General features: G+C 43.9%; 1 protein-coding gene across 2 annotated transcripts in view; it reads left to right on the top strand.

The window, feature by feature from the left end:
• DOCK5 (dedicator of cytokinesis 5) overlaps positions 1-18,990 on the top strand; it is a 150,362-nt gene that overhangs the window by 71,958 nt on the left and 59,414 nt on the right. For both annotated transcript variants that reach the window (XM_081171581.1, XM_081171580.1), the window contains exons 11-24: positions 487-559; positions 2,359-2,501; positions 2,703-2,828; positions 3,905-4,029; positions 4,764-4,862; positions 6,296-6,368; positions 7,540-7,643; positions 8,172-8,358; positions 9,308-9,405; positions 10,425-10,514; positions 11,524-11,624; positions 14,135-14,269; positions 15,940-16,051; positions 17,572-17,642. In XM_081171581.1, coding sequence (XP_081027707.1) covers positions 487-559; positions 2,359-2,501; positions 2,703-2,828; positions 3,905-4,029; positions 4,764-4,862; positions 6,296-6,368; positions 7,540-7,643; positions 8,172-8,358; positions 9,308-9,405; positions 10,425-10,514; positions 11,524-11,624; positions 14,135-14,269; positions 15,940-16,051; positions 17,572-17,642 — 1,537 coding nt within the window. The remainder of the gene's footprint in view (positions 1-486; positions 560-2,358; positions 2,502-2,702; positions 2,829-3,904; positions 4,030-4,763; positions 4,863-6,295; positions 6,369-7,539; positions 7,644-8,171; positions 8,359-9,307; positions 9,406-10,424; positions 10,515-11,523; positions 11,625-14,134; positions 14,270-15,939; positions 16,052-17,571; positions 17,643-18,990) is intronic.

An 18,990-nucleotide genomic window follows, 5' to 3' on the forward strand; every position in this document is an offset into this window, starting at 1 on the left:
AATTTAAGGGCCAGGATCAAAACGATATAAACAGGTAAGTTCCCGCACGCCTTCTTTCATTACAGATACACCCGCACACTCCATTCCATGCCTACTCAACTTGTAACAACTTGCCACAGCCAGTAAGTCACTCCCAGAACCACATATTCTGGCTCGCCTGGAATGGGACAACACCCACCACACAATCACTTTCACTGTCCCATTCAGACAACAAAAGTGGACTTCTGTAGACTCTGGTCACCCATTATATGTGGCTACTTGAGGTCCAGTCCTGCTGTACAGTTAGCCTTTCTAATTCAAGTTGCTTTTACTCACCTCTAATATTTTTGCTGATGGCAATTGTTGTCCCAAACAGCTGGAGGACAGTAGGTTGGGAAAAGCTGGGTAAATGGCTTGACATAAAATAATCTTATATAGTTAGTGAGTTCTTCATTGAAGCCCCTTTTATTATGGTGATGTAATTGGTTAACTTCTGTCTTATCCTAGTGATGGACGTTACTGACATCATCCATGGAAAGGTAGATGATGAAGAGAAGCAACATTTTATTCCCTTTCAGCAGTAAGTATTGGGAAAAGGTTTTGAAAGCAACATTTTATGGAGATTCATTGTTTGTGTTTGCGTTCAGCAGATCTGTGCACATTTAAAGGCACCATAATTACTTTGCTGGATCAGACCACTGGCTCACCTAGTCTTGCATCCCTCTCCCTTCAGTGACCAGCCTGAGAAGCCCACAAACAGGGCAAGGAGACAATAGTTTTCTCTTATTGCTTGTTTACCTGCAGTTTGCATGCACAGGTACACTTTATTTGAACACAGGATCCACAGGCAGAGTTGGCATCATTTTATGCAGAATTTCTGCTAACATTGACAAATGTGTATTGCTTCTGCATTTTAACTTGCAGGCTATATATAGATGGCCTTGATTAAAAGTTAGCATTTCAATAGAATAAAATGGCTGGCAACCCTCTTTGTACTTTGAAAAGTATTTCAGAAATCGTTAATCAAACAAATGGCTTTCCTGGCTGTGGTTTCACGAGGTAGGCACTCAACCATATTCAGTCTTACTATAATTATTGCTTTCATCATTACTATCTGCTCCAGAGTTGAACACAGTAAAGCATCGTGAATAAAATAACTCAAATGTTTCAATTACTTTATGTGTATAACAGAGTTTTCTCCTAGAATAGACCAGTAAAGCATCGTGAATAAAATAACTCAAATGTTGCAATTAGTTTATGTGTATAACAGAGTTTTCTCCTAGAATAGACCAAACATGCTTGGTAAAAACATCAGCTTTGAGGTCCAGCACAGGCAGAACTCTGAGCCTCTCTTAGTCTTGAAGAAATTGGGTTGAAGGTATGAGTTATGAATCAAAGTTGAGTGGAGAACATGTTCGTTGTTGACGTGGCAGAAGCCAGTGGCAAAAAACCCTTTAAGTGCGGGCTAAGCTGAGGGGGGAAATCCTCTTGTGGAAAGAGGGAGATGAATCTATAGCTGATTCCAATTTCTTAAATAGGAATGGAGAACGTGTGGCCCTCCAAATGTTGTTGGACTATAACTCCCACCAGTTCTGACCGTGATTGTGCTAACTGCTAGGGCTGATGGGAGTTGGACTCCAACAACACCTGAAACCTCTACTGTTTTGTGTGTGCCAGCTTATTGTGTGTGTAAGTCTGAAGTTCTGTTGAAAAGACTTTGGACCTGTCCCAGCTGTTGCCATATAGATCAGTTGAAAGGAAGAGAGGAAGAGGAAACCCTGCTAATGACTCTTAACGTTTGGCCAAGGATCTTCACTGAATATGCATTGCGTATAGATTTGGAAAAGCGCTAAGGTCCCAGGGCATGGTTAGCCCCCACAAGAGCACCTTTCTGCCTCTCCTCCATGAGTAGCTAGCACATTTGCAAAGCTAAGCAGGGTCCATTATGGTTTCAGATTAGATGAGAGACCATGTGTTGAGATTCCTGCCCTGCAGCGGGTTGCATTGGCTGGCCCTCAGGGTCCCTTCCAACTCTACAACTCTGTCATAGACTCCACCGACTTTGAGGGTGGAGGCCAAAAGGAAAAGGTGGACAGAGTGCTGGGAGCCACCATCGTTTGATGAGTGGGGTGGGAGTGGCATTCTACTCCCTCAGCTGATGAGAGGGCGCTGGGTGCATGTGTGTGAGAGCATTGGTGGCGACACCCACACCTGGCATGCCGCCCCCAGACATTCTACCAAAAGTGATTGTGGCTAAGGAAAAAAACGTTAACAACCCCTTGCCCCGAAGAGTCCTGTCTTGTTTATAACACGGAGGGTGCTTGGAAGCAGCTGGAAGTTAACTTCTGTTTCCCATCCTGTTTCCCATCCCATTCTCAGGATTGCCATGGAAACGTACATCAGACAGCGGCAGTTAATCATGGCACCTTTAATAACCTCTCATGTGATTGGAGAGAATGAGCCTCTCACGTCTGTCTTCAACAAAGTCATTGCTGGCAAGGAAGTGAATCACAAAGGGCAAGGTACACAAAAGAAGTGGAAATGTGTTGTTGTTTTTAAGCACGAATAATGGGATGGGACCTGTGTATAATTTTTACTATTTTCCCCCACCCGATGCAATGAAAGTAATGATTTATTATTATTATTATTATTATTATCCAGTCTGCTCAGATTGCAACATTCTCCAATGGTATTTATATATTAATGTTTCTTTTCTTCCATAGGCCTCTGGGTTTCTCTGAAACTGCTGCCTGGGGATTTAGCTCAAGTTCAAAAGGACTTTTCTCATCTCATTGACAGATCTACGGCTGTGGCCCGCAAAATGGGATTCCCAGAGATTATATTGCCTGGTGTGTGTAGTTCCATGTTAATGGTGATAGCTTCCAAGAAAACAGAGCAGTCATGGAATAAGAGGATCAATTGACATGGCAGTGGAAGGGAATCTGTGCGCCTCCAGATATTGTTTATTTATTTATTTAAGCCTCAGAGTGGCTCACAATAATAAAATACACAATACTGTGTACAAAATTTATAAAATTCAAAGTTTTACAAAATGTTGTTGGACTCCAACTCCTATCAGCTCCAAACTAGCATGGCTATTGCTTGATGATGATGGAAATTGCTGCTGTTTTCTGGCTAAGCATTAGGAAGAACTTTCTGACACTGGAATGGACTACCTCAGAAAGTGGGGGAGACAGGAGGTTTTTAAACAAAGGTTGGGTGTCTATCTGTCAGGAATTCCTCAGCTGTGATTCCTGCATTGTAAGGGGATTGGACCTCCAAGTCTATGATTGCATGAATATCTGGAAGGCCACAGGCTCCCCGTTCTGCAGATAGGATAAAATAACTGGTTACAGAGGGTAGGAAGAAATTGACAGTTTCTTGCCCCCACGTTCCACAGTACTATATCCATCATGGGTAGCCAAACGGCCCCATTGCCTTGTGGACTACCTGCTAGGGGCCACATGCCAGTTATGGGTGAGTCAGAGCCGAAAGGGGGCACAGCATTGGATGTGACGCTTGCATTTGTACAGTAGAATACATTCCACCCAGAGGTTCCTAGCAACCTGGCCTCTATCCGGACAAACAGGTCATAGTATAAGAGTTCAAGATCACATTACTATCAGACAAAGACGCTTGCAGAGAGTGCAGAGCAGGGCTTGGGAGAGGTGTGTCTTGGAGAGAGTCATGAGGGCCAAACAGAGTGGCCTAGAGGGCCGCATTCCGCTTCTAAGCCTGAGGTTCCCTGCCCATGATAGACATGGTCATGTGGGGGAAGGGCATTTTATCTGATTTCTAAAAGTGTAACCATGGGCAGATGCCCTCCAGACAAGAAGAATCATTTGCTGTTGAATTGCACATATCAGGCTTTGTTCTAACTTCCAACCCGGACAAAGAAACTTTACTATAGCCTTGATGGTTGCAGGTGAAGTTCGGAATGATATCTATGTGACCCTGATGCATGGGGAATTTGACAAAGGGAAGAAGAAGACCCCCAAGAATGTCGAGGTCACTATGTCTGTGCATGATGAAGATGGCAATCTCTTAGAGGTAGGAAGGGGCTTGGTAGGTGGGAGGCAGAATCATAATTAAAACCTGTACTATTTCTCCCCCTAATCAGCTGTGAAGAGTGATTAAATGAGAGGCTTTTGCCCGTGGAAAGTTTGCCCACTAGGAAGCTACCTTATGCCATTGGTCCATCTATGTCACTAGTGTCTCCCATGACTGATAGTGACTCTTCAGGGTTCCAGGCAGAAGAGTCTCTAGTCCTAACTGGTGATTGAACTTGAGACCTTCTGCATGAAAGCAGGTGCTGTGCCACTGAGCTACAGCCTTTCCCCAGTAGAAAATACAGTTTCAAACAGTGCGTAATTAACTTACGGGATTTGCTGCTATGAGATGTGGTGATGGTCGCTACAAGAAAGGATTAAACAAATTCATAGAGGGGGAGTCTTGTCAACTGAATCAGGGATGGGAAATTTGTGGTGCTGGGACTCCAACTTCAATCAGCCCCAACCAGCATGGACAATGGTCAGGTATTATGGGAGTTATAGTTCAAAACACGTGGCGCACAGAAAAAGCTGGTGCCAAGGCTTCCATCACTTCTTCATGGTATGTTTAGGACCCTTCACTGTCCCTGAAGCATTTCACCTGTCTGTGCAAATCATCTGCATGTAGTGAAGAGTTTCCTTCTATCCAGGGTTTAAAATGGTCATTCCTTTCAAAGATTGTCACGTTCTTTGATTTGGTTCTGCTTTTTAATTTGTTTCTCGTGTCATCCAAAGAAAGCTATCCATCCAGGTGCTGGTTATGAAGGTATCTCTGAATACAAATCAGTTGTCTACTACCAAGTCAAGCAGCCTTGCTGGTATGAAACTGTCAAGGTGAGATTGTGCACCATTGCTAGAGTTCTTTCCTGTGAGCTGCAAACTTGTAATTCACTGCTAAAAATGAACTCAGTTCCCTGTGTGTGGTCCTTTGGGTAGCTAAATTGGCACCACCTAGTCATAAGAGAAAGGCATGGGCAGGCTTGGGAAGCCACAAGCTTTGCAGCAGTAAATGCTGGGTTGCTGGGGTGGAGCCAGGAATCACCCTCAACACATTGGTATTGCTGCAGCACACCTGGCCAGGAGCAGGAGTGCCATCTTGGCTACAATGGCCAGTGTGGCACTCTGGAATCCACAGAGCTTTACTGCCACCCTTTCCTGACTCAGACCCACCTAGCTGAGCTGCAGCAAGGCCAGCACCAGAAGGTTGACTTTGTATCCCAGAAAAGAAAATGGCTGGCCAGCTAGAACTCAGAACAGGAGCACTCAATTCATCAATGATTTGTGGCAGGTATTGCCCATACCACCTAGAATTCCCAAGTAAGAAAGAAGACTAAAAGTGGCATTTGTATATTTTGTCTTCAGAGTGGGGAATATGGTGTGTAAATCCCAATAGTTAAGATTCTTAAAGAGCGGGTGTCACTTGCACACCAGCTAAAAAGCTGACATGTTGTATACAACATATAAGTAAAACCTGCTGTGATCTGCCCCATGATAAGAGGCCAGCACAGAGCGGCAGCTATATAATCCAAGGCATACATGGGACTGAATAGGAAGCTGTGAGTTCTGATTCTTTTTAACTCAGTTGAATGAATTGTGGATGGGGAGACCCAACCAAATGGGCGGGGTATAAATAATACATTATTGTTGTTGTTGTTGTTGTTGTTGTTGTTGTTAAAATTCATATTAGAACTTGCTAGGAACTGAACTTAAATAATACTCTGGGCTGGCCATTCTTGACTAAAAGCAGAATGCAGATTCTGAACGTGGTTGAGTAAAACATCTTGCCAAGGAAACTGAAACTCAATCTTTATACACATTTCAAGACTTAGAATTCGCATAATGTGTTTTAAAATCATAAAGTGTTTATGTTTAAGATGGAAATAACAGACCAATCACCCCCCTTAAAATCATATTTATTTCCATTGATGTCTAAAATGTTTTGTAATGGAAGAAAAAGCTAATCCTAGATGGCGTTACAGAGACTGTGATTAATGACGTGATTTTGGCCAAGTAAACTAGGCTACATTATATCTAACTTAAAAACATATGGGTAGAGGGTTTCAATCAGCAATAAATTGCTAGTTTTATGGAATCCTCCTGTCAATCTTGTTGGGTATTCCCAAATACCCTAAGGTGGGGGTCACAATGAATGGGAAGGTTTGCAGGTGGAATCAGTAAATCCTTTTAATGGACAGAGGAATCCCATATTTGTTCTGTAAACTTGGTTTCTGGTGTGCATATTTTATAACGAGCTGTCTTTCATGCAGGTGTCCATAGAAATAAAAGAGGTCAGCCGCTACCACTTAAGGTTTACATTTCGTCACCGATCATCACAGGAATGTGAGTACTTGGGAGACTAGCAGCTGCCTGTCTCTCTGGCATGCCAGCCCCCGCGATTGAGGGGGCCAGCGCTACGCAACATGCTTATGTCATGTGTGCACGCCCAGCGATATGCTCACGTTATGTGTGCTGGCCATGCAACACGCCACACAGCTTGCATGTGTGACGTGAGCGTGTCACGCAGCATGCACGAGTGACCCGGACACGTCACACGGTAGGCGCGAGTGATGTGCACATATCGCCACACAGTATTGAGGGGGCCCGGCCCCTCCTTGAAAATGTTGGTGGCCCCTTGCCCGCCCCATGGCGCCCCTGCTGTCTCTTAAACACAGAAGGGTAAAAATGTCCCTTGAACCCATTGAGGTGGGTGTAGAAGAGAGAAGTGGCTTGCAGTGTGCACACTGTAATGGGGAATCAGCACGTGGAATACGGCTGGTCAGCCTTTTTCTGATGCCTCCCCTTTCCAAATCAGGAAGGATTTAACATATCTTTTATCTGAGGTGGGTGGGTGTGAAATTTTTCAGGTTTATGGCAGGGTGGCCCACCCTAAGCAGTGATGACTTCATGGATTAAAAAAAGCACCACTCCTGGGGGGTAATTCCCCCAATATGCCCCAAATGATGGGGCACTTAGGAGAAGAAAATGGTAACTGGGTCACCAAGGTGGGAACCTTTGCCATTATTGCTGCTCCTAAAGGTATCCTTCCCCTCACCCACATTGGTGGTGAATTTTACCACCTCTTCTTGAAATCATTAAAATTGTCTAAAAATTGCCATCCTTCGCTGCCCCAGAAAAAACTGCTGAAATTTTAACTGTTTCAACTCAATATAAATGTTGAGATGGTTATTACTGTAATGATTATCACTGGAATTGGCATGATTCGGGGTGGGGGGATTGCACAGAAAACTCCTTATTTTATTTATTTATTTATTTTACTGCGTTGATATACCACGTTTTTCTCCAAGGAGCTCAAGATGCTGCTCCCATTTAATCCCCACGATAACCCTGTGAAATAGGTTAGGCTGAGAGGCAGGTCACCCAGTGAGCTTCATGATCGAGAGGGGATTTGAGCCTGGGTCTCCCAGGTCAGTCCAGCACTTGCAGTGGCTTCTGGGTGTACTTCAACAGAGACCAGCAAGCAATATGTTCTCCTTCCTTCCTTCTGCTTCAGCGCGAGATAAATCAGAAAAAGCTTTTGGAATGGCTTTTGTGAAGCTGATGAATGCGGACGGTACCACTCTGCAGGATGGCAGACATAACTTAATAGTCTACAAGGTACTCCTTTCTTTTTCTTTTTTAAACCTCAGTGATATTGTTGAACCTGTCAGAATTACTTCCTGACACAGTGGCTCTGTCCAGATAACACAGTAACCCATAGTTTAGTGTGACAAGAATGAGCTGTGGTGAACCCTGGGCTTGTGTGCTTCTTCCTTCTCAGATGTGGATTTGAAGAGGGCACTGGAAGGGCTTGATTTAGATTAATCATAGATCAACACTTCATCTAAACTTTGACCCCTGTTAACATGACTGATTTCAAGGAAAGAGTAATCAAGATGGCGCAGTAGGTTTGGACATGACAAACTACGGTTTATCTAAGCTGAGAGGAAGTCTATGGTGGGGAGAGGCTAGGATCATTCCTATAACACTTAACTATGGTTCAGCATGATGTTCAAATCCAGCCAGTTTTCTACTGCCCTAACTAGCTCACCAGTGTATAGGAAGAAAGAATAGAATCTGGATGGTTTGTAGCTAATATTACAGCAGTATAGATGTCTGAAGTTATATTCTCTATATTATTCATAGGGTGAAAACAAGAAAATGGAAGATGCTAAGTTTTACCTAACGTTGCCTGGCACCAAAGTGGAGATGGAGGACAGAGATGGTCTTCCAGCAAAACATCATGTAGCCAACTTTACCCCAACCAAAGACAGTACCAAGGATAGCTTTCAGATTGCAACTCTCATCTGCTCCACAAAGCTGACACAGAATGGTATGTTTGACTGCTGGTACAATCCAAGCTTTCCTGCCTTAGCCAAGGTGACACTGGCCTAAGTTCCTCAGCCTAGCTGGACCTGAGATATGCTAGTGTAAACCCCTCAGTCCGGGCTCAGTTGGCATACCTTAAGTCGGTGTAATTCACACCAGCACATGTTCTGGGGGATGGGATGCCAGGAGTGTCTTATGCCTATTCCAAATCCCTTTCAGCTCAGCCACGTGATCTAGCAGTCCAGTGGAACTTAAGCAGATGAAGAGGGTGGTGCAAGTCAAATTCCTCCTGAATAGAATTTGGAATAAGCATAAATTACACTGGCGTAAATTATGCCGGCTTTCTGTAGTAGGACTGCTCTGTTACTTTGCTTTTTTCCAGTTGTGGGGAGGAGTAAAAAAATCACAAACACTTGCAGTGCACTGAAGATTTCCCCCAACTTTGGGAAATGTGCTTGACCTTCCTACTGGCTTCTGAAACTTTGCCTGGCAGTGCCCATTTGCTTCCATGCCCATCTTCACAGCCCTTAAGGATTAGAAACTTGCTTTTCAAAATAACTGAAGCTGTGATTTACAGGATGCTGAAAACTGGCTCGGTAGGGCTTACTTCTGTGTAAACAAGTGTAGAATTGTGCTGTAATTTTCAAATTTCCCCACCAGCACTTTCTAACAAAGCTGATCAAACACATCAAATCTGCCATCATGTGGTTGCTGCCGGTTCAGCAAATGAGTAGGGAGGCAGGCAGAGGAAACTAAGGTTGAAACAGGATGCCAAAGAGTAGGCAGCCAAGGTGCTGCGTTCTCTAGAACTGCAGAGAAGTTGTTTTTCATATCGTTTGATGCCAGAAATAAAACATTGCTTCCATATTTGCCTTGTACTGTGACCACTAAAGGAAATGAGCTGCATTGCTTATAGTGATCTTACTCCCCCACCCTCATTTTGCCCTTGCCAGTTGACCTCCTGGGGTTGCTGAATTGGCGTTCAAACTCCCAAAACATAGGACACAACTTGAAGAAGCTGATGGAGGTGGAAGGAGGAGAAATTGTCAAGGTAAAACAAAATTGAGCATACAGGCTTGCAAACAATTTGTGCATGCATCTATCTTATCATCCGGAGAGTTTCATTGGAACAGAATGTCTGCTTAAATTTTGTTCTCATTGATGTGCTGGATCAGGGAGCTGATAATTTTAAAGAGCTGACCTAGATAGCGTCAGGATTTCAAAGAAGTTGAGGTGAGCAACTCACCAGATTATCTGTCATAGTGTTGCTACAGCAGCAGCACAGTTAGCATGGTTAGTGTCCATATTATGTTTTATACTGTTTTCATCTATCACCATATCTGCACTATACATTTAAAGCACTACAGTACCTCTTTAACAGCTGTTGGTGTCCACTAAACTATCCTGTGAATTGTCGTTCATTAAGGATGTTTGGCATTGTTAGAAAACTCATATTCCACTCACAGAGTAGCAACTGTCAGAGGGATTTAACAGTCAATCCCTTATCCCAGTCAACTCTGGGAATTGTAGCTCTATTAGGAAAATAGGGGTTTCCTAACAAATTTCAGAAACCATAACAAGTTCCCAGGATTCTCTGGCAGGAGTAGGCATGGATGTTTAAAGTGGTATAATTGAACTTTAAAGGCATAGTGCAGATGAGGCCTGTGTGTCTTTTTGCAATTTCATAATCAAATCATCCAGTTTTGTGCAGTGTTGAGAGAAACAAATACTCAACTGCCCAACTATGAATTTTTCAATTTTTTAAAATATCTGTTTGCAGGGCTGAAATACAGAATTGTGGGGTAGACTTAACACTTCATGCTGAGGACCAGCTTCAAACCTACAGCAGTAGATTTGCCCTAGATTTGCCCATTTCTTCCAGCATGCTTGAATAGTGCCCCTCCCTGTTTGCAGAAGGAGGGACTCTGGCAATGAACCATTTCCTGTCATGCTAACTTGTATGACTTTGAGTAACTCTGTTGCTAAAAGACCTGTACATAAAAGGGAATGAAGCTATAACACAACAGCCTTATTAATTACAACCCATTTCTGTTTCTCCTCCATCTCTAGTTCTTACAAGATACACTTGATGCACTTTTCAGCATAATGATGGAGATGTCTGACAATGAAACCTATGACTTCCTTGTTTTTGATGCACTAGTAAGTTGTTCTGACCATTTATCCCTCCTTAGCTCTCTATTAACTCTGTCACCAAAAAGAAAGCTGGTTACAATTCCAGATCAGGCTGGTTACAGCTTCTTCCCAGTGACAGGCTGATGTGTAAACAACAGCCCCCAAATGGAGAGTTGCTGCTGCTGCTGCTGATGATGATGATGATGAAATTTAGAGTGTGGGTGGTCTCTGGCCTGCAGGCCAGGCTTGGCCCAGCAGCCTTTCCCATTTAAGCCCACCAGGCCATTTTGGACAGTCCCCAATAACCAGGGCTTCAAAGCTCAGCTTCACCTGACATCATAGTAACAGTCGGTGACTGACAAGTGAGCAGGGCTTTCCATCTGTCAAATTCGGCTCACCAGGGATGGCCCAAAGGCTGGGGGGGATCCCACCCTTTTTTTTTTACATAACGGAACAGCCTTTATTTCCAGTTAGATTTGGGTTCAGGTTCCTGAGTCTCTCCTTCTAAAACAAATATTTGAGAGACTTTTATGACAGCTTTTATGGTTTCAAGCTTCAGGAAGTTGTTGCTGAGCGGGTGAATTTATTATAAGAATTAATGAGGAAGATAGCCAGTAGCTCAGGGCCGTAAATTGTTTTCAGCTGGTGTTTATTGCATAAGCCTGTATGCCCAACAGAATTATTAAGATTTAAATACTTTTTAAAAGGAGATTTCTAGCCCTCATGATCGTGACTGAAAAAGAAGAAGAATTGATCACTTGTTCTATAATGCTTCCATTATATAGAATTGTATAGAATTATATAGAATTGTAGAGTTGGAAGGGACCTCAGGGGTAATATAGTCTTAACACACTGCAATGCAGGAATCACTGCTAAAGAATCCTTGACAGGTGTTTAAAAACCTTCCTTTTAGGAAGGTTGGCAGTCCCTCCTGTTCTTCCTGCTTTAGCTGCAAAAGCACAACATGGTGAAAACTGAAAACAAAAGTCCAGCCAGGTCATGGTGTTTACATCTTGCATATTTCCTCTTTAAATAGGTATTTATTATTTCACTGATTGGAGACATCAAATTCCAGCATTTTAACCCAGTACTCGAAACTTACATTTACAAACACTTCAGTGCCACCTTGGCCTATGTGTAAGTATACACTTTTGTTACATTGCGGACTTGTGCATTTTTGTCACGGGATGACTTACCATATTTTTCGCACCATAGGACGCACCTTGTTTTAGAGGGGGGAGAACAAGAAAAAAAATTTCTCCCCCTCTCTGCCCAGCGCCCTTTCAGCGAAGCGGCAGGAGGCGCTGCGCAGAGATGGGGAGAATTTCCCCCCTCTTGTTTCCCCCCTCTAAAACAAGGTGCCATTTAAGGTGCGTTCAGTCGCCTTCAGTGCGCACCGACCCCTCTCGCTCTCCAGGCTTCAGGTTCCTTTCGACCTGCTCTTTGGGGCTGGCGGGGGGAAGCCCACCACCAGCCCCAAAGAGCAGGCTGGGGAGCAGTGGAAAGGCGTGCAGCGGAGAGGCTGCTGCCATAGTCACACGTCACCTCTCCAGCTGGGAGAGGGTCGCGGGGCTATGGCTTCTTTAGCCCTGCATGCGCTCTTATAGCTGGAGAGATGGCGCGGGGCTAAAGAGGCTCCTACCATAGCCGCGTGTCACCTCTCCAGCCGGGAGAAGGTCGCGGGGCTATGGTGTCTTCGCTCCATAGGACGCACACACATTTCCCCTTCATTTTTGAAGGGGGAAAAGTGCGTCCTATAGAGTGAAAAATACGGTATTACATGCTTGTCACTTGGTCCAGTTGTGTGGTTATTCTCTGCTCTTGACACGTTAAGGTAGCACGAGTTCTGCTTAAAAATAGTCCCTAATGTATAACCCAGCATAGTGAGCCTTTATTTGGAAGAAGAGGGTTATGAATTTCAACCTCATGTGTTAGTACATTCAGTGGGGGTGGGTGTTATAATTGCATTTAGCCTACTGGAGGCAGGTGTAAATCCATGACACCATCTGCACTGTACATGTATATCAGTATCATACCACTTGAAACAGCCATAACTTCCAACAAATAATCTTGGGAAGTATAGTTTTAGGGTGCTGAGAGTTCTAACGGGACCCCCTATTCCTCTTATAGAGCTACAGCTGCCAGAGTGGTTTAACAATCAATTTCTCTTCCCAGGGATTCTTAGGAATTGTCCCTCTGTGGAACAGAGGGAGCTCCTAATAACTCTCTTAGCAAACTACACTTAGCAGCATTCTTTTCTGAAAGCCATGGCTGTTTAAAATGGCATGATACTACTTTAAATGTATATTGCAGTTGGGTATTTGATATGAAGGAAATGGCTTGGGGACCTCAATATTTACCGTATTTTTCGCTCTATAACACGCACCCAACCATAACACGCACGTAGTTTTTAGAGGAGGAAAATCCGTAGGCATGCCACCCGTAGGCATTCCCTCCATAACACGCACAGACATTTCCCCTTACTTTTTAGGAGGAAAAAAGTGAGTGTTATGGTGCAAAAAATACGGTATTTGTTCAGTTGTTTACCACATTCCCTTCTGGACAACTTTTGAAGAGTCCCATGCCAGTGATGAGCAGGGGTAGAGGTGAAACTGGGCAGAGGAGTAAACATAGGATAGTCCTCTGCACCAGGTGGAAGGATGTTCCTGAACCACATCTCCCATCAGCTACAGAAATCATGGCCAATTCCAAAGAGAATGGATGTTGCAGTTCAGCAACATTGGGAGGGCCAAAGGTTTCCCACACCTGTTCACACACATCCCTCTTTAGCCTTCATCCAGACAAGCAAAAGGCATTATTAGAGTTCAAAGTCACATTTAAGTCAGGCGGCAGCGGGTGTGTGTGTGTGGAGTGTAAAGTAGGGGGAAGTGAGAGCCACATTCAGTCCCTAAGGCTAAGGATTCCCACCCCTGGCCTATTGGTTCCCGCTCACAGGAACAGCCTATGCGTCTTCATGGCCCTAGTCCATGGACAGTGGGGGGTAGTATATGTGGCCCCACTCATGCTTTCTACATGCAGTTTTAATCATGTTGGGAATATAATGACTAAATAAGGCTACTTACTCAGCAGCTTAGCAATACTAGTTCTATTCAGAATAGACCAATTGAAGTTAATGGTCAAGACTTAGTTTCATTAACCTCAGTGGGTCTGTTCTGAGTAGGAATGGCGTTGGACACAACCCAGGGCCTGAAGACACCTGATGCAACAATATTGCTGGCACTAAGCTAGTCTGTGTGTGAATGGAAGGCCACGTGAAACTCTCACACTCACTTGCCACCTGGAGGCTAATGGAAGAACGGGGATTTGCAATGCAGTTCCCCAACCAATGTGTACAAAAATGTATATATTAGCAGTAAGTGCACATGAAGATGCCTTTATCAGTGGAAATGCAATGCAATTTGAATTTTATTACAGTGGAATGTTTGCAGAATTGTATTTATGAGGAAAAAGTGCATTGCAATGACTGGACATTGTCATGGGGACTTTTTTTTTTAAGGTCTGCACAAATTAGTGCAGAAATGTAGAGAACTGAATTTAAGAATTTTTTTGGGGGGGGGAGAAACCTAAACTGACAGATCTGTCCACCCCTACGTAGCCCCCCACTTACTTATTTTCTCTTGCCCCAGAAAACTTACCAAGGTTCTAAACTATTACGTCGGAAATGCAGATGACTCCAGCAAGACAGAATTGCTCTTTGCCGCTCTAAAAGCCTTGAAGTACCTGTTCCGGTTCATAGTTCAATCGCGAGTTCTGTACCTAGGGTAAGCAATGGCTGGAAAGGTAAAGGTACCCCTGACCGTTAGGTCCAGTCGCAGATGACTCGGGTTGCGGCACTCATCTTGCTTTATTGGCCGAGGGAGCCGGCGTACAGCTTCCGGGTCATGTGGCTAGCATGACTCAGCCGCTTCTGGCGAACCACAGCAGCACACGGAAACGCCATTTACCTTCCCACTGGAGCGGTACCTATTTATCTACTTGCACTTTGAGGTGCTTTCGAACTGCTAGGTTGGCAGGAGCTGGGACTGAGCAACGGGAGCTCACCCCGTCGCAGGAATTCAAACTGCCAACCTTCCGACCAGCAAGTCCTAGGCTCAGTGGTTTAGACCACAGCACCACACGTGTCCCTTAATGACTGGAAAACATGGGCATAATTTGTGCTTCTCCAGTTCAGCTACTACTATTTACTTATTCATAAATGTGTGCTCCACCTTTCCTCCAAGGAGCTTGAGGTGGAATAATGCATCTTCCTCTCCCCATTTTATCCTCACAACAACCCTGTGAGTGGGTTGGGCTGTGCGATTGTGACGGGCAGGCCATGCATGCTCAGCCCCTGTGTGCTTGCTCAGTCCTGAGGTGTCAACTACGTAAATCAGCTGTGCCTGCCCTTCTCTTCAGAAGGAGAGTGCGGGGGGGGGGTGTCAAGTGTTGGAACAGCCTCTTAGCTAAGCCTAGCTATGTTGTGCTTTACTTGCTTGTAACCTGTGAACCCGAATGGGGATGCTGCACTGACTTCATCACTAAAACGTTTTTAAAAAAACCAAACCATCATGGTGCCATTTCCAATTCGGAGTCCAAGGGGGAGAGTCAATATAATTGCTGCAACACGCTGAGTCTCGGTGCACCTAGGCATGTTATTAGCCTCTCTGTAATTATTAGGAGCTTATTATCCTGTTACTATTTGGATTCTGTTATTGCCTTCAGTTAGGATGACTGCATACCATTCAAAATGGCTGCTTGTTACCTCTGCGAGCTTAGCATCCCCAACCCACCTTAATAAAAAATAAATAAGTTACACAGCCATGAGGCCTGCTAACTTAAAAAAAAAAATGGTTCTCGGCCGTCAAACATCTATTTCAGGCTCAAGATTTTATTCTGAGCATATGAAGTCATAGTTACTGAAGAACCGAGTTGCTTGGTGTATATACTCTATTTGCCTTTATTAATCAAGAAATGTAATCATTCCAAGAGAGTCTATGTTTTAATGTTCAAGGAACAGCACACAGTGATTTCTTTCTGGAACAACACAGCTGAGCTTACAGGAATTCCCCATGTTATTTATGCATAATTTATTTCCAGAGAATCATTGCCATATTTCAGGAAAGCCCAGTTGTGTTCAAAGTCAAGTGAGTGGAAATAAGAAGCTCTTTGCTTCAAACCAACACTAAATATAGAATCATATTTTTCTACTTCCCTCTTGTGCTTCTCTTAGGCTGTAATCCTAATTAACAGCTAACAGCACAGTGTGTGGTTTGCGTGTTTACTCAGAAGTAAATCCTGTGGTGTTCAATGGGGCTTACTGTCATGTAAGGTTGCATAGGTCTGCAGCCTAAAAGCACATTATGTATAGAAAGAGACAGTTTTTTGTAATGTTATTTTTTAACTATAATCCGCAATGGAATAATTAGGGAAATTTTCTTTCTCTCTCTTCTAGGTTTTACGGGAAAAGCGAAGATGGAGATGAGTTTAACAATGCCATCCGCAAGTTGTTCCTCTCTTTTAACATCCTCATGGACAGGCCTCTGGAGGAGGCTGTCAAGATCAAGGTTAGCCGGAGTCTGTTGCCATTATCTGAAATGGGCATGGCTTCAGTTCCAAGGGCTTCTTTGTTCCTGCATTCCAGGAGTGGCTCACCTGTGGCCATCCCAGTGTTGCTGAACTGCAACTCCCATCAGCCCCAGCCAGCATGGCACATGGACAATTATGATGGGAGTTTTAGTCCAACAAAATCTGGATGGCCACAGGTTAGCCACCCCTGCTGTATTCTGATTCAGTTTATCTCCCCCCCCCCCCATTTTCAAAACATGTTTATTTATTTTTTCAATTTACATCCCACTCTTTGTTGAAAGACGCAATGGCAGATTGTATCAAACATATGATGTTCAATTATCAGAGAATTTGCATCATACAGATCATTATGACTACTTTACTAAAGAAAACTGAACAAAAAGGCTGTTTTTCAGCTGCTACCAGAAGCTATACACTGTTGGCATCAGGCTAAGTAACCCACGTATTTATTTTCCATTTGGGACCACCAGCATGGCCTCTCCAGCAGATTGTTATGGGTAGAGGCATTTCTGTACATAAACAAGTCCCAAACTGTTTAGGGCTTTTATAGGTAAAGATCGATACACTTAATCTGATTCGGTTTATCAAGTGGCATTGCTTGTGGAGCCAAAATGGAGCAATATTCACACAGGACACGGAAGATAGCAGCAGCTTCTGAATAAATGTGACATTTTCTAAGGAAATAAAAATTTAAGGGCTACTCCCCCCCCCCCAAAAAAAAGCCAGCCTTGGCAGTACTGAACATGCTGAGTGCCCATGGAATACTAACTGATCGATGAAAAAGGGGAAAAACTAGAAACTGGGTAGAAGGGGTAATGGAATTGAGTTCCTGGAAAAAATGTAAGAGAAGGGGAACTGAGTGGAATGTCTGGAAAGGAGGATGAGTTATATTGTGTAGGTAGGCTATTTCTTGGTTCACGCTGAGGAACAATTTTTAAATGCCTCCTGGGATAATAGTGAGAGCTGCCCATGGAAATCAAATGGAGGCAGCCACAATTTTGGTGCTTCTGGGATAAGGCACCAGAGTGCCGCTGCTGCTTTAGCCAAAATGACACCATCTCTACACAAGAGAGAAGGCATCAGCAAGGCCCCAAACAGCTGAATCAGAACTGAGCATGCTCACTTCTCAGAATGCTGGCAGACACTTGTTGGGAGCACATTTGCAGAGCTGTCCTTACTTGCCCACAACTGACATCAAGCATGGCATCAGGGGTAGTGGCATAGGGGAAACTGCCTGGTGGTCCACATTAAGACCTGGAGAATGGGCAAGAGGTGTCGCTCAGGGTTAGAGCATCTGCTTTGCATGAAGAAGGCTCCAGGTTTTGTCCTTGGCGTCTGCAGGTAGGACTTGGGGAAAGGGGCCTGTCTGTGTAGGTAAGACTGAGCAAGATAGATCAATGGTCAGACTCAGTGTAGGGCAGCTTCCCGTGTTCCTGTGTCTAGTTTTTAGAGTGAAGGGATTAACTGTCTTTCCCCACTTCCTTCTTGTATCTTGCAGGGTGCTGCCTTGAAGTATTTACCAAACATCATCAATGATGTGAAACTGGTATTTGATCCTGTTGAACTCAGGTAGCTATAAAACATTTTCTTTTCCTCTTTTCCTCTTCCTGCTGTAGGCCAAACAAGATGGATTAGTAGTTGCAGATGGACAAGGTGATAGCCATATATTATAGGATATATATTTTTTAAAAAAACCTATCGGATTGAAAATCCACCAAAGTTGTCTAGAGTCTTTCTAAAAACCAAAGAGTGTGTGTGTGTGTTGATGAAACAGTTTTTGGCCCTATTCTGTTGTTAATGAGCCCTTATAGGATTGACGTCTTAGCACTCTGTAGCTGGAATTATGCAGGATAGAATTCTCATGGGGATTTGCCTTCAGACACTCACTCCCGCCAATGGTGAACACATGCGGTGAGTGGCAATGGGAGAGTTAAAATGGTGCCCCTGAGAAGGAAGAGATAACCGCATATTTGCTGTGGAAGGATGCAGGCTTGCAAAAGCACAAGAAACGTTTTAAAAGACATGTCCGGTCCCCCCATGTTTTAGTAAATTAGTAAGGAATCCTCCTCATTATCATACCCCACCCATTTGACTGGGTTGCTCCAGCCATTCTGGAAACAAACCATCCCACTGAAACAAAATGGCCCCTTGGCCATGCAATATTGAGTGAATGTTGAAGGGGGGGGGGCAACAGAACAGGTAGGAAATAGTGGGGTGCCTTAATTGGTGGGATGGCTGTGTGGAATCCTGAACAAGAGCACTCCTTTTAGGGGGAGGACAATACACTGCAACATAATGTTGCAGTACCTGCTTGTTCCTTCACTCTTTGCTTTCTTGTAGTGAGTCAGACTATTGGTCCATCTAATCCAGCTTTCCCCAGTTTTCTTATCTCACTGAAAATGCTGGAGATGGAACCCGGGACCTTCTGTGTCCAAAGCACTTACCACTAAGCTATAGCTCTTCAGCAACCATAATCGCCATGGGTTGAATGTACTCTGTGACATAGATGCAGTTTTACATGTGTGGCTTTATGCTGCCTAATTTTGCATTTGTGGTCATCAGAAAGGGGCAGGAGCTATGCAAGGCAGCAGAGCCCATTCCCCTCTTCTCCCTTCTGATGCTTCCCCAAGCATCACATATTTGCAAGCCTGTTTTCACCACCTTGAGGACTAGAAGTGTGATCTTGTTTTTTGAAATGGTAGCTGAATATGAGGCTACTGAATTCTATGATTGCAGAAATTGTGGGATATGCACATCCCATGTTATGCGTGTCCAGCACAAATTAACAGTAAACAGAAGTGAAACATGTCCAAAAGCAGATATTCTATTGTAAACTGCTTTGTGATCTTTGGATAAAGGGCTGTAACGTAATGTAATTAATTTATTAAAGAAGAAGAAGAATAGAAGATTCAGTAAA

Source organism: Podarcis bocagei, assembly GCF_964188305.1.
Source record: "Podarcis bocagei genome assembly, chromosome: 15".
Classification (NCBI taxonomy): Eukaryota; Metazoa; Chordata; class Lepidosauria; order Squamata; family Lacertidae; genus Podarcis; species Podarcis bocagei.